Genomic DNA, 14,416 nt, shown 5'->3' on the forward strand with positions numbered 1-14,416 from the left:
TTATTTTTAAACTGAAGGGTACTTTAACAGAAAGCAGGAGAAAGGACAACCACATGCCGCCGAAAAGATCCCAACCGATGTCCTCCGCATGCCACTTAACGTCTTCTATCTATTGAGATACCGCACTGACTGCTCAGGTGTTGCTTTAGCAAGCAGAAGGACGTGAAGGTCAACACCAGCGCCGTATCTGAATACTTGTGTCATGCACGTTTTCCTCCACACCACTGGATGATCACAGTAAATCCCTTCGTGCTGCAGGTCTGTTTCCCTTCTCTGTTTTCAATACACGGGCAGACACAGGGCACGGCCAGCATGACGCCTGCCGGCACATATACAGTCGAACCCCACTACAACGAACGTCTCTTCAACGAAATATTTCCAATTCCTCGTCAGCTCGCCATAGAAAGTGATGGAACAAATTTCTCATCGCAACGAAGCAGAAGTGCTGCGCAGTAGATGATAATGGGCACAGCAAAATAATTAATAAACGAGAAAAAAATCATTTTTAAAGAAGATATGCAGCACAGCCTGCTATTTCCATACTGTTTAGAAAACAATGTGCACAAAACAGGGCATCTTATGTCCCCCACAAAAACGAGCACTTACACTGAATTTTTGGTTTATGGTTTATGGGGGATTTAACGTCCCAAAGCGACTCAGGCTATGAGGGACGCCGTAGTGAAGGGCTCCGGAAATTTCGACCACCTGGGGTTCTTTTACGTGCACTGACATCGCACAGCACACGGGCCTCTAGAATTTCGCCTCCATCGAAATTCGACCGCCGCGGCCGGGATCGAACCCGCGTCTTTCGGGCCGGCAGCTGAGCGCCATAACCACTCAGCCACCGGGGCGGCTACTTACACTGAATTGTATTCTACTGTAAAGTATTCAATTCAATTCCATTTGTTTCCCAGAAAATTCTGGCTGGCTGCCTGGACTAAAAGCTGCAGCTATACAGCTTGACGAGACCGAGACAGCCATTACAAGGCACAGGGGCAGACTCAGTTCAAAATCTTTACATACACAAAAAAAAAGAGCAGATTCAGTTGAAAATCATTTACATACACAAAATAAAAAAGCGAACACATAGTCAGGTTACAGTTTTCACAAAAAAAAAATAGACAGGACAGCCAAAAAGCACAAAATCATCATTATTGAAAATACGGAAGTGCAAAAAACATATTTGAAAACATACAAGGGAACAGCTGTAGTTGGGTGCAAATGAGAGGTCAGGAATTATTTCTCAAGAAATAATTCATGCAATGCTTTCTTAGTAGAGTTATTTATATCTTTACATCTATTTAAAATTATTGGATGATTGTGCTTTACTGCTTGGAATTTATAGTCAGTGCGAAAAGGGGGAACTAACCAAGTGTCTGTGCTGCGAGTATTAACTGTGTGATCATTCTGTTCCAATAGCGCAGTGCCTTCTATCATAGACCTAAAGGATAATGGCAGATGAAATGTAAGCAATATACGGAATTCATACATACCTTGAATTCTTAACACACTGAACGTTTCAAAAGCTTGACGTGTGTGGCTTAGGTAATCAAGATTGGCAATGTGAAGTATAGCTTTCTTTTGAAGAAGGTAAATTTTTTCTAGGTTGGTTTTAGTAGTTGTCAACCAGACTGAAGAGCAATAACTTATTTGCGACACAAATAGTGCATCATATATCTGAAGCTTTATTTTTGCTGAAATGCACGGTGAGCAATTGCACCTGTCACCAACGAGAGATTTTTTTGTTAACTTCTCGACAGGTGTGAAGAAAATGTTACTCCTGGTATGGTGTGCTTGTGAACAATTTCAATTTCTTCACCGCCACAAGTGATGTTTTTTCTAGACGAAAATTTTTGTTTCTTGCACAAAGTAACATAACTTTCGTTTTTGCAGGATTAGTTTTTTGTAGATTAACATCAGACCATTCATGGAGCCGATTAAGAAGTTGATTACACTTGGTGACTAGTTCATTCACATAAGGACCAGGGAACAAAATCGTGCAGTCGTCAGCGTAAATAACGAATTTTAAACCTTTGTCAATGTTCACAATACTGTTTATATAGACATTAAATAGAAGAGGGCCAGTACACTTCCCTGAGGTACACCTCTGATTATAGGCAGTAGAGATGATTGGTGGTTTCTAATACAAACACACTGTTGCCTGTCAGCTAAGTAAGATTTTGTCAAAGATAAAGGGCTGCCACAAATCCCATAGATTGAGAGCTTATGAGTTAGAATACAATGATCAAAGGAATCGAAAGCCTTACTAAAGCCTGTAAAGAGGCCAAAGGTGATTAGTTTTTCTATATTTTGCAGCACGTGTTCCTTCAACCCCAATAAAGCTAGCTCAGTTGAACGTCCTTTTCTGAAACCGAATTGTGCATCAGAAATGAGACGCTTCTTCTCAAAGAATCAGTTAAAACAATAGTGCAATATCTTTTTGAAACCTTTAGCAAACGCGGGTATTATTGATATTGGACAGTAATTTTTTTGGCAAGTTTTTATCGCCTCCTTTATACACAACTGACACCCTAGACTTTTTTCATTGCAGTGGGAAATTCCCCCGATTCAATAGATAGGTTGAAAATATATGTAAGTGGAGCAGTTATGTACTCTAAAATATACTTAATGGGTTTTAATTGGATACGGTCAAAATCAAGCACTTTACTATTGTTCAGGGACATAAAAGTTCTGTAGACTTCTGCATGATCTGTCGGTTCAAGAAATATACTTTCAGCACGCGAGTGTCCTAAATCTTCGCTAGTTATGTAAATGCTAGTGTGTGCTGAAGATCCAATGAAATGTTTATTGAAAAAGTCAGCAAGAGCACGACCGGTAATTGGTTGGTTTCTATAAATCAGTTGATCAGGGACTGCATCATTTTTATCTCTTCGTAGAGCACTATTTATAACTCTCCACATTGCAGCTGGTTGGTGTCTATAGATGTTTACAAAAAGCTTTTCATAGTAAGCAACCTTTGCTCATCGGAGTTGAGCATTTAATTTATTTCTGGCAGTTCTGAATTTTTTTAACACATCAGGACATCGCGTTTTTGGAAATGTATGAAAAAGAGCATTTTTCTGCTTTATAGCTTTTAAATGATTGTGGGTCACCCAAGGTTTTCTTATCTTTTTTACACCTTAACGGTTATTATTGGGAAGTGTTGGAATAGATTCGAGAAATCATTTCAAGAAATCTTAAATATGCCTCACTTGCATTCGTTTTGCTATATACCGAGGACCAGTTTTGTTGGCTAATGCCAAGCTGAAACGACCTCAGGGAATCATCAGTTATATGCTGGACAGTTATCTCCTCAGAGCAACTTCTAACTTTCATTACAGGGTCCCAAAACATAAAGATTGGGCAATGATTACTGTGACAGCACTGTGAATCGAGGTTTCAGAGTTGACAATGAACAAATCCAGTGCAGATGAAGTGGATAAAATGACATGGGTTGTTGTATTAATCACACTTATGAAACCCAGAGAATGAATACGAGTTGTAAAGTCCACAACAGTTGGAGTATTAAGTATTTATATTGAAGTCTCCTCCACAAGTTAGCTGAAGATTATTGCTACGAACGTACTCCAGGAGCCGATCAAAGAATTCAAAAAACGATAACAAGTTTCCCTCTGGTGAATGATAGATAACAGTTATATATATTCATTCTCATATTCATATTCATTCGCAACCTTGCAAAATTCTGGAAGAAGTTTACACTTTGTACACATCTGTATATAAATCGCAACACCACCACCACGTCGGGCTTCACGATTCATGAAAAAATTATAGTAACCATCAATGAAGCATATCGCAGCCCCCATAATACCAGGTTTCAGTCATCATGATTATGCTGAATTTAAAAGAAAACTGACTTAATAAACAAATAATGTCATCTTGCTTTCCATGAGCAGAACGAGCATTAAAATGTAACACTGTTTTCAGAGAACGTTGCTGTGGTCGAATGCATTCTGGTAGGACGAAGCTGTGATATTCCATTTTGATTTTTTTGATTAAAGTGTATCTAGGCAATAACAACAAAATCACGGATTTCACTCAATCTTTGCAAGGTCAGCCTCACAAGTTATTTGTATAGCATCTGAGGTGCCTGACTGCTTAGCAAAGATTTTTCCCATTGAAAGTCCATACTGACTTCCAGTTGTGAACATACTTCCTCTTTACAGCCATACCCAGGAGTCTTTTTAGGGCCGGACAAAGGTACTCATTAATGTATATTGGTGCCGAGTTTTCAATCCCAATGTCCTCATTTGTTAGATGGGCTTTTTTCCCTTTCCTCAGTGCGCTATCCCGTTTTGCTGGAGACTTGAACTGAACAAGAATGCTCTTGTCAGGATTTTTAGTAGGAATTCTGTGGCAACATTCAATGTCATTTTCACTGATTGGCTCATCAATCTTCTCTCCAATTTTAGTGACAATCTGCACCACATTCTCATCATCATGTTTCTCAACGCCAAGAATTTCTATGTTCGGGTTTCTAGAGTTTTGCTCCATGAGGACCATGCGTTTCACAAGTTCATCTTGATTTTTCTCTAGTGATGCGCACCTCGCGTGAAGCTCCTGATTCTGTTCTTCAAGCTTTACATTTTTCAAAATTTCAGCCTCAAGTTTCTGCTTTAGCTCATCTAAAGAGTCATGGGCAAAGTCAAGGCTTTTTGTCATGTTTCGTTGTTCAGTCTTTAGATCTCCGATTTCATTTGAAGCTCTCTTTCGATACGCTCCCGCGAAGCTTTCTTTTCTTGTTTGTACCCTTCCTTTATCTTGGCTAGTTCAGCCTTCAGTTCCTCTTTAAGTTTGGCTATGTCTTTTGCCATGTGGTTTAAGACAAGTCAATGCAAACACGCGCACACACAAAATAAAGAACGGGAACAGAGCGCACCAATTGGCAGCAGCGACGATGTCAGAAAAGCAGCACAGGCAAAATAAAATTGACACAGTTTTTACACTAACCTGCAGCAAAACGCAGACACAGTAAGTTGGTGCTTGCCGTTTATCGTCGCCGCTGCCAAGTGAGGCCAAAGGCGATGGGTCGCTGTCTTTATAGCTGGCGTCCGATGACGTCAGGAATCGGGTGAAAATGCCGCCGATAGCCGCAACCGCTGAAGGAAACCGCCGCTTTTAGCTGGTAAGGGCTATGACCCGATAAAACCTAAATTATGGAGCGTTTTGCTGAATAACCTGATATGTACCTGAATCTCAGCTCAAAAGATATCGGCAGATTTTTACCCCCCAAATTCCGGAAAAAATAAAACCCGAAAATGAAGGGCCCTATTTTTTTTTAACTATTTTATTCAGTAGTCAAAATCCGAGCTCCACAGACCAGTGGTCAGATGTAAAAAAAACCGACGCCATTCTTAAGTGGCGTGCCACTGCATTTCGCCCGTTTTCCACTCGTAGCACATTCTCACAACTGAAACCAAGAAGTGCCCCCGAAGTACTGCAACGATAGTACCCATGAACATGACAAAGACAGTCACTAATAAGTGGCAATTTCGCTTCCGAAGTGCGCACCATTGCCCACCGTCTGCCTACTATCGCTGTCTGCAGATTTTGCCAAAATGTGCAGTTTTCAATAGCTTTTTCAAACAAACTTGCAATTAAAAATAGCACTTAATTCTGATATTTGCATTGTTTTATTTCGGCTGCACTTAGTGCATTTACTCAATATTTCTACCCCTAGCACCATCTGTCAGACTGCATTCTCACTACTCAACCATCACTGAAATTGGCCGTGCGGCAGCTGTGCATCTGGATGGCCATCGAAATTTCCAATGGCCATTGACTCAATGGGCACCGAGACTACCCGTGTGACAAAGATGTAAACTAGCAGAAAAATGCATCATAGAGCACAATTGTACTATTAAATCCAATGGTACCCCCTGCCCACCACACCTCCCATCAGGCTGCTTTACTTCATTACTTTCCTTCTTTGAATGTAACTCCTCCTCAGTATTCAGCCTGCTGTGGCATGCATGCCAAAGATGCTGACCTTTTTCGGTTAAAAGTTTCAGAATGAATTCAACTATATTTTATCTTTCTTTTTTTCAGGTCAAACCAAAAACTCGTATTTATAAAGTCCATTATACACAAGAGGCTGGAACTAAAATTCATTCTATTGTCTTCTTAAGATATGGGATAATAGATATCCCTACTGCAAGCAAGAAAACTAAACTTCACATTTGACATAACAACATTTATACTAAGTATAAGATTTCGCAACATTTCAGGAAAAGATTGCTCAGGTTAATGAATTGTCCATGCGACAAAGCAATACAAGGTTGGACGGGCATGAATCACCCGGGGTTCTGTGATGAGCACCAACATTTCAGAAAGGCACATTTTTGTACTTTACCTCCATTAAAATGCAGCCACCAAAACCAGGACCAAGCGCAAATTCTTCTCGAGATACGTAAGCTGATCTCAACCCATTGTAACTCAGGACATGCTTGCATAAGCAACAGCCAGCACCACGAACTATGTGAAAGCATGGATAGAAAGATTATTTGTACTGCTCTTCATGGCTCATACCAGCTGCTCAAGTTGTCAACTTGCCCTTGATCCCTGGCAGGGTGAAATAAAAATAATATGGAAAAATAAAAGCAACAAAAGCATCAAAGGAATTACGAGCACGATGTAACTGGACACAACGGTGCTACTTGCACAGCTTGTTACTGCAAATTTTAAAAACCTGCGCAGGCAGATGATATGCAAGTGAAATACACTAAGATTTTTTTAGGCACCTCAAATAAAGTAAAAAATAAGGGCAGCAGAAGTCATTAAATTGGTTGAAATGTGACGAAGTGCTACAACAACAAGCAGCATCAGGAAAAAAAAAAAAAGATGAGTTTCCATTGTTTGAGCTGCGCAAAATGAATTGCCCTTCAACATCCATGCCCAACATGCTTTTGAGAAAACAAGACAAACAAAAGAAATTTATGCAACTAAATGCACAGAAACTTCTGCGCGTCACAGCTAGTCTCTCTCTTCGTCGGCAAGAAGATGACAAAGGGTTCTCTTGTAAGCTACGCAGCAGCAGCAGCAAGAACGGCACACGTAAAAGTGACAACTCAAAGGCAGAGCTTAGTATCTCGCCTAGAAGGAGAACAAAACAAAAGCCTGCCCTCAAGCAGCACCGAACATAATCTTTCAAACTAAGCAGGTGTTGCTAAAGCCGTTGCGGCTACGTCGTCTTTGTACTACACGAGGCGAAAAGTGTTGAAATAAAAAGAAGCAAAACATTACTTTTGCAACTGCAACACGTTCAAGCTAAAACACTAAACGTGGCACGATAAGTGCATATGCATCAATTGCCGCATCCACAAGTGAGGCTGTTACAGCCACCTGTGACCTTTCTTGAGAGATAGTGTCCAAATAAAATGGCGTGACTTGCTAGCCTTAATGATCTCCACATGTGCAAAGGCAATTAGAAACCAAGAGCATCTCAGTTTAAATGCTTGTGTATTATACATAAGCTGGTCTGTGCACATATGAATCATTTTTTCTTCCTATAATAACCTCTTCCTGTTCATCTGAAATGCATTTAATACTCAAAGTATTCAACTCGGGCAAAACCATTTGAAGCATTCAAGCTAGAGGAATATTTTCAGCACTACTTAACCGGCCATGATGGTTCTATGGCTGCGGTGTTCAGTTGCTGGACACAAGTTAGTTCCATCCCGGCCATCGGAGACATATTTCAAAAAATTTAAGACAGGAAAACAGCGGTGTACTGCAATTCCAGTGCGCATTCAGAAAAACCACAGACCACCAGTGCGGATTCACCCAGACTTCGAAACTACCGCTTCCACATGTAAAACCTAACTGACTATTAACCACTTCATGCCTACTACCTCTCTCTCCCATCTGAGATAGCCATCTGAGATAGCATTCAACATAACCTGACCTTTGGCTATATACAGCAGATTGGAGAACATGAACCATGAAATGCATCCAAACAGCGACATTCGGCAGGGATTGCAAAAAAAATTACAGAAGTGGGAGGCTGAAATTATACAACCACGATGACTAAAATCCTCATTCTGTCTTTATTAGCAGTACCCTAACAAAGACCACTAAAAGCAGCAGCAGTACTGAAAGGAATAAAAAAAAACTTTCATGGAACCTCAAACAACCTCTCAAAAGAATTTGCATTATTATAACCCGTACACATGGATATTCAATTGCAGTATTCAATTATTCGTGGTTGCAGAAAAACGGATGAAAAAAAAATGCAGAACAGTAATCCAGATTTAAGAACTGATAAATACTGTTCAGTAGTGATTTACTGACAAGAAATAATAAAAATTTGTTTATTACGTGAATGTGAAGAAAATAAGGCTTGCAACAGTATTTTTTTTGCAACCAGTCTGATCTCAGGCCCAATCAGCAAGTATCTCCCATAAACCTGTTTTCCGGAGGTGTCCGCTAAGCAGACATGCCTAAATGGGCGCGACTTAAAACTGAGCACGTTCCCTTGTTCAAAAAATGACAAACGCTGCCATGTAAGATGTGCCCACCACTTTTAAATCATTATCAATCACAGCCACCCCCTTTCTGCTTTTGAACGCTTAATCATAAATCAAGTATTTATAGCACAAGTTTTGCACTACAATTATTGATGCAATGGCAAGTGCAGCTTCAGTCGAGATGACCTGACAGCAGAGGCGGGTCAGCTGTTGTCACACAGTCATCACCTCTGCAACAAATCAGCAATGATTGAAGTGGACATGCCTACTTTGCAATAATTCCAGTATAAAGGCCCTGGTGACTTTTCTGCCATTATGTAAAATCTGTGACCTTAAGTTTGAGCAAAAGGCCCTTCCTTTCAGCACTAAGTGTTTCCTTCTATAGATGTACCAGGGCCAGTATTTCCTATAGAAGGAGCATTCTTGTTGCAGCCTCTCTTCAGAGCTGCTACACTGCCTTTTATGGGCATTTTCATGAAGAGCCTAGAAAAACATGACATTGCATTTGACTTGTTGGCTTTTCAATATATTTTTGCTACACACAAAAGACACAGAGGGCCCCCTGTCGCCAACTCCTGGCGCATCACGCCAGATTGAACATGTAGCTGCGGCAATTCATGCCGCGTGCAACCTCATCCCGGGAAACGCAAATCTGCAGACAGGTAAGCTCTTTTCTGCTGACCACCAATCAACAAAAATGTGGCAAGAACCGACCAACGAGGCATCTTGGGTTTTAACCATAATGCAAGCACTCAAGTGAACCATACGTACATAATGCATCGAAACACCAGGGTGTGCAGCAGGTCAACTAAAGAGCCGTATTTAGAGAGACTCCTAATTACAGACAATAGCTGATTAACTATTCCGAGCAGAAGTGACACTGACGGCTATAAAACATGGTCTACTAGACCCTGGATTAACTCCTTCCAAATGAAATTCTTCAAGCTGCGCTGCAAATCTTAGTATATTACCTTTTTTTTTCTGATTTTGAAAACAATGACAAAAAGCCACCAGGAGGGCTCACCACTCTCTGACGCATCCAAGGCAGGCTCATCCTTCTGTGTTTCACCGTTAGAGGTCACCACCGGCATGACAGGCAGGAGGTGGGCTGGGCTGGGATGCTGCTGCTGCTGTGGTGTCTGCAAGACGACGGCCACCTGCCCATTGATGCCGGCATGAATGTCCTTGGGTGGAGCCACTTGAATTGCACTGTATGTGGGCATTCCCTCACTGAGAGAGCCCCGGCCCTGCTGCAGTGCCTGCTGAAGCAATACCATCTGGGCCGCGGTCGTCTGTGGCTCTCCTCCGATGATCTTGTCCGGAGGCAGTGAATGCTGGATAACGGAAACAGGCTCTGAGGTCTTTACCACCCTAGGCCTGTGCACAACCACTGTAGTTGGCCGAAAGGGGCCCTCGGGGGAGTGTGTATCTGGGGCCCAAGAAGAATGCCGAATAGGTGCAAACAGCTCTGGGCGACCTGGGGGGCTCGCAGAAGATGGTGTGGCTGACCTAGAGTTGCCAAGTGAAACCAGCATGTTGGCAGCCTCTGTCTCGTCCAAGTCAAAACGGCCCTGCACCCTGCTTGCCCTGTCCCCAGGACTACCACTTATACTTTCACGAGACGACTCTTCCCATTCCCGCCCAGTGCCTGCGCGCATGGCCCCAGTTGGGAACGGCGGTTGCTGCGCTGTCGATGTTGTCGCTGCGGGTGCACTGCCCTTACGCATGGCTGTGCCGGACTTTCCCTTGAGGGAGAGGTGGCGAGAACAATAGCCACGGCGCTGCGATTCCTTGGTGCATCCTTCCTTGGAGCACAAGCGCCGCCACTGCTTGCCATTAAATTTTTTCCTTATGCCATTGGGAGTGGACACAATGTCACCCTTCTTGTACTTCTGCTGAGCGGCGGGTGAGCGTGGCGTTAGCACGCGCATTTCAGCAGAGGATGAAGCGGCCAAACGTGATCGCGGCGTGAGGTTGTCGCGGCAAAAGGTGAGACGTGAAGGGCTGGGGTTGGGGTCAAACTCGATGCGGCCGGTTTTAAGGTCATCGTCTGACGAGTCCTCATCACCCCCAGCAGTGGGGGAGCTTCCCATTGTGAGCTTCCGAGACCTGGGTGTGCCCACTGTGTCAACTGCTGCTCGGTCAACTTCAATGCTTCCCGCCAGGTTTACTGGCATGGCCCTGTGGATACCATCTGTAATGACAGACACACTATGCGGCTGCATTATGGGCTGTTGTGGTGGTAGAGATGGCAGGTTGGGCTCAACAAGGTGGGGTGTGAGAAGGGGCACCGGTTCCCGTTGAAACATAGGGGACGACGACACAGAAGAAGCGAGTTCCATGTCCTCCCACCAAGGAGGCTGCCTGAGTCTCAAGCCCGCACGTGTCACCCACACGCCATCACACGAGACACTGCCGGGCCTCTTCAAGAAACGCACAAAGTACTGAATGGGTGGACGTGACCGGATCTCAGCAACAATGCCTTCAGCATATACATTGTCCTCCACACGCACACACAACTGCATTCCCTTTGTCACCTGACCTGGAGAAGGGCTATGGTCACCAATCACATCAAGGCGTGCCGCGTCAAACACATCCCGAACACGAAACAGTTGGTGTTGACTACTGTCTAGCTGGACAATCACATCGCGATCACTAGCGACGTCCTTGATCACAGCTGGCACGTACAAGTCGTTGAGCCGCACTAGAACCCGGTGGCTTTTCCAGTCGCGCAGATCCACGCCAGGCACAGGCTCTGCTGTTGTGCTGCTGTTCCTGCTGCTAAAGGAAGGGTCCACTTCGCTGAAGTCAAAGTCAAACTTTCTTTTCTTGGGCAGCTTGCTGGCTGCCTTCTTCAGCTCATCATCTAGTCTTGACTCTTCCTCATCAAAGCCAGACTCTGCTGACTTTTTACGATAGTAAGAAGGGTCAATATTCTGTACCACTGTGGGCCCCTCCAAGAGCAGCTTCTCTTCAGCCTTTCGCTTAAGGTCGAGGGAGCCCTGGTACGTGCTCAGTTCTCTCTCCATGATTACACACTTCAGGGGATGTGTTACACGCTAGTACTACTGTTGCTTATCTCCTGAAGCTTTCCCGCATGTGGTATGACCTTTCTTCTGAAAGATTTGAAGGAACACAGTTGAGTAGCCTTTAGGGACTTTGGACTGCAAACTTTGCACTCAAGCTGGTGGCCCTTCATGGTGGATGCTCAGTTCCTGATGCTGCCATGAAGTGCTAGAGGCATAGCAGCTTTCACCTGCAAAAAGTAACAGCAGAAACTGGGCAAATGAGCCAAGTCTCATCCTAAATGCATTGACTTTGTCACACTGTTCTTTCAAGCTGGAGACATCAAGTTTGTATTAGATGTAAAAAATTAGCAGAAAAAGGTAAGTATAACACATCTTTCAACATAGCTCTTTTCGGCCAGCATGTGCAGATTTCACACCATGAAGAACGGTAAAATGTCTGACTGCAAAATGTGAAGCGACCTGTATGAAACAAAGATATGCAATTAATCAGAAAGCTTTGCAAAGGCAAATTTTCCAAAACACAATCCGCAACTGCTTGTAAAATGTGAAGCGACCTGTATGAAACAAAGATATGCAATTAATCTGAAAGCTATGCAAAAGCAAATTTTCCAAAACACAACCCACAACTGCTTGTAAAAGCAGCAGCACTGAATAGTGCAGCATCAAACGGGAAAAAATGGCACAAAAGATTCATGTGGTAGTGACCCTTGCAAAATATCTTGCAATGTGACACACCACACAACAGGACTGCTTGATCTGTGCCATGGTTTCAATAGCCTTCACAGATGGACAAATTTGAGTGTCATAGGAACTACAGACAAGGACAATACAGAAATATACTGTAATACTACTGCTAATACATGCCACATGTGTAAACATGCAAAAGTTGTACACACCAAGCGAATATGCAGAGATAATTGTGTCGGATGTGCAGTCTTTCCATGTACTTAGAGGTTGCAATTTGGACATACGTTTCAATGCATGCTTTTTATCAATACAGGATCTGAGCAGAAAAAAAATGCCAAACGCAATAACTTGCACACATGCTGCACAGAGGTTACTTCACACATTAATCATGGCACGGCTGCAAAAACTGTCAAAATGTTGCACATGAAGTCAAGAAATTGAGCTCCTAAAAAACCACGCTTGCAAGCTAGCATGCACAAGCCAGTGTGCAAAAGTGCAAAATGCTACTGCTCGACCATTGCAAAACAGGTCTGTTGCAACAACCATGCAGCCTGCTGAAAATGAAAGCTTTGCACGACAGCATCACTCATTATCAACGTCTCCGACAACCGCTGCAGGCACACATCAGCCATTTGCACGTTAGCACGCAAAGCAATTAAAACACAAAAGTGCGCGTACTACGCAGAGACCGCAGTATACGCAGCAGCAACAATTTGCACAAGCTGCAACACGTTTCACTACGGCGCGCAAGCAAGCTTAGTCAGACAGACCGCGTACGTGGTTAGGACACGAAAGTAGTGAATACCAACCATACTGAGGCAGAACACTTGCGGCTGCTGTCCCCCAAAAGTGCGCACACCACAGAACTAGAATACAAGAAAGTGCACGACGCTTGCAATTGCAGAAGGCCAACGCGTTAACTCTGCGCACGATTCGAGGCATTGCACTGGGCTTGTGTGCTTTTCTGCAAGCGAACTGGTGCAGTGATCCCCTTCTTTCTCGTGCACATATCTATCGTGCAGAAGGTTCAGCCGAGTTTCGTGCAGCGGAGAACCAGCTCTACAGGTTACGATATCGTTGCGCGTGCGCGAGATATTCAAAAACTATTTCTGCACTTTTTCACCCCGACCGTCGATTTGCGCGTGCACAAGGGCGCCAAAATCACCGTCCCGACCATCGACACCGCTTTTACGGCGAAAAAACGGCAGATGCGACATTCCTAGAAGCGGCATTGTGTCTACGCTACAAGGTGTTATACAACGGGCCCATATCCGCACGCAGACAACAAACAAATAAAACAAGGGTCTCCAGCAGCGATAGGAACTGCCAGCTGAGCTGACAAAACAGCCTTGCGTGTCGTACTATGACATTTGAACATTGTTAATGCGCACTTCGTGCACCTTACGGTGATGTCATGCGAATGCAAGCCGAGGAAACTGCTACAGCGCCCCAAAACTTGTCGCGATACGATATGGGTTTCTCCCGAGCTACACTCCAGAAGCTGAGGGGGGCACGCTTGAACAAGCCGTAATTGCACGCTTCCCGCAATGCAGCTGCAAATATTGCAAATGCAAAATAAAGATGACTGAACAAGTTACCGTTACGCGAGCAGTAAACAGCCCAATTCGAGTGCAATAATCAATAGATATAATACCGTAAACACTGCACAAATGTCATCACGAGCAGCAACCACGCACAATGACACACAGGCCGCCACCGGATGACAATCCCTCGCGCTTGCAAAACTTGTCGGGGCTTACCTTCGTGAACACTACTAGAGGCTAGAATCCAAGGGCACCAAGTGCATGTAAAACAAGGCGAAACAAAATTTCTTCGATTGTGCCCAACATAACCAAGCCCTGTAAAAATGGTGAATGAGTAGTTACCTAGTACTGTGCTGGCTCGCCATTGGTTCGTTCCGATCACGTGCCACCCATAGAAAGAATTTCTGTCATCCGATTGGCGAGCTGTGCACCCACGGGTCTTTCACATTGTTTATTCTCGGAGGCCGAGAAATAACCTTAATAGGTGCAGTGCTCGCGAATGCTATGGCCATTTACACGAGTGCAACATATTGTGGTCACAGCTCATATTGTGTTGCAAGTGCATTGGACTCTCGGGCAAGCGAGTAAAGCACGTATCGGGCTCACCTTGGCTGCTTGCGGACCTCTCTAGCCCAGGGCCTGTGCGTTTACAGCATGTGCACACAGGAAACAC

The 14,416-nt window shown here is 43.9% G+C and overlaps 1 protein-coding gene across 7 annotated transcripts in view; it reads right to left on the reverse strand.

Annotated features, from left to right (window-relative positions):
• LOC144136638 (protein capicua homolog) overlaps positions 1-14,397 on the reverse strand; it is an 82,200-nt gene extending 67,803 nt beyond the window's left edge. For 4 of the 7 annotated variants that reach the window (XM_077669147.1, XM_077669146.1, XM_077669149.1 and 1 more), the window contains exons 1-2: positions 13,960-14,088; positions 9,508-11,739 (exon numbers count right to left, since the gene is read on the reverse strand). In XM_077669147.1, the coding sequence (XP_077525273.1) occupies positions 9,508-11,512 (2,005 nt within the window). In that variant the 5' untranslated portion in view covers positions 11,513-11,739; positions 13,960-14,088. Of the gene's footprint in view, positions 1-9,507; positions 11,740-13,008; positions 13,066-13,959; positions 14,089-14,349 lie in introns of those variants that run through there. The other 3 variants (XM_077669148.1, XM_077669144.1, XM_077669143.1) reach the window with 3 other exon arrangements.
• Between the last annotated feature and the right edge of the window lie 19 nt (positions 14,398-14,416).

This window comes from Amblyomma americanum, chromosome 6 (genome assembly GCF_052857255.1).
Source record: "Amblyomma americanum isolate KBUSLIRL-KWMA chromosome 6, ASM5285725v1, whole genome shotgun sequence".
In the NCBI taxonomy this organism is placed as follows: Eukaryota; Metazoa; Arthropoda; class Arachnida; order Ixodida; family Ixodidae; genus Amblyomma; species Amblyomma americanum.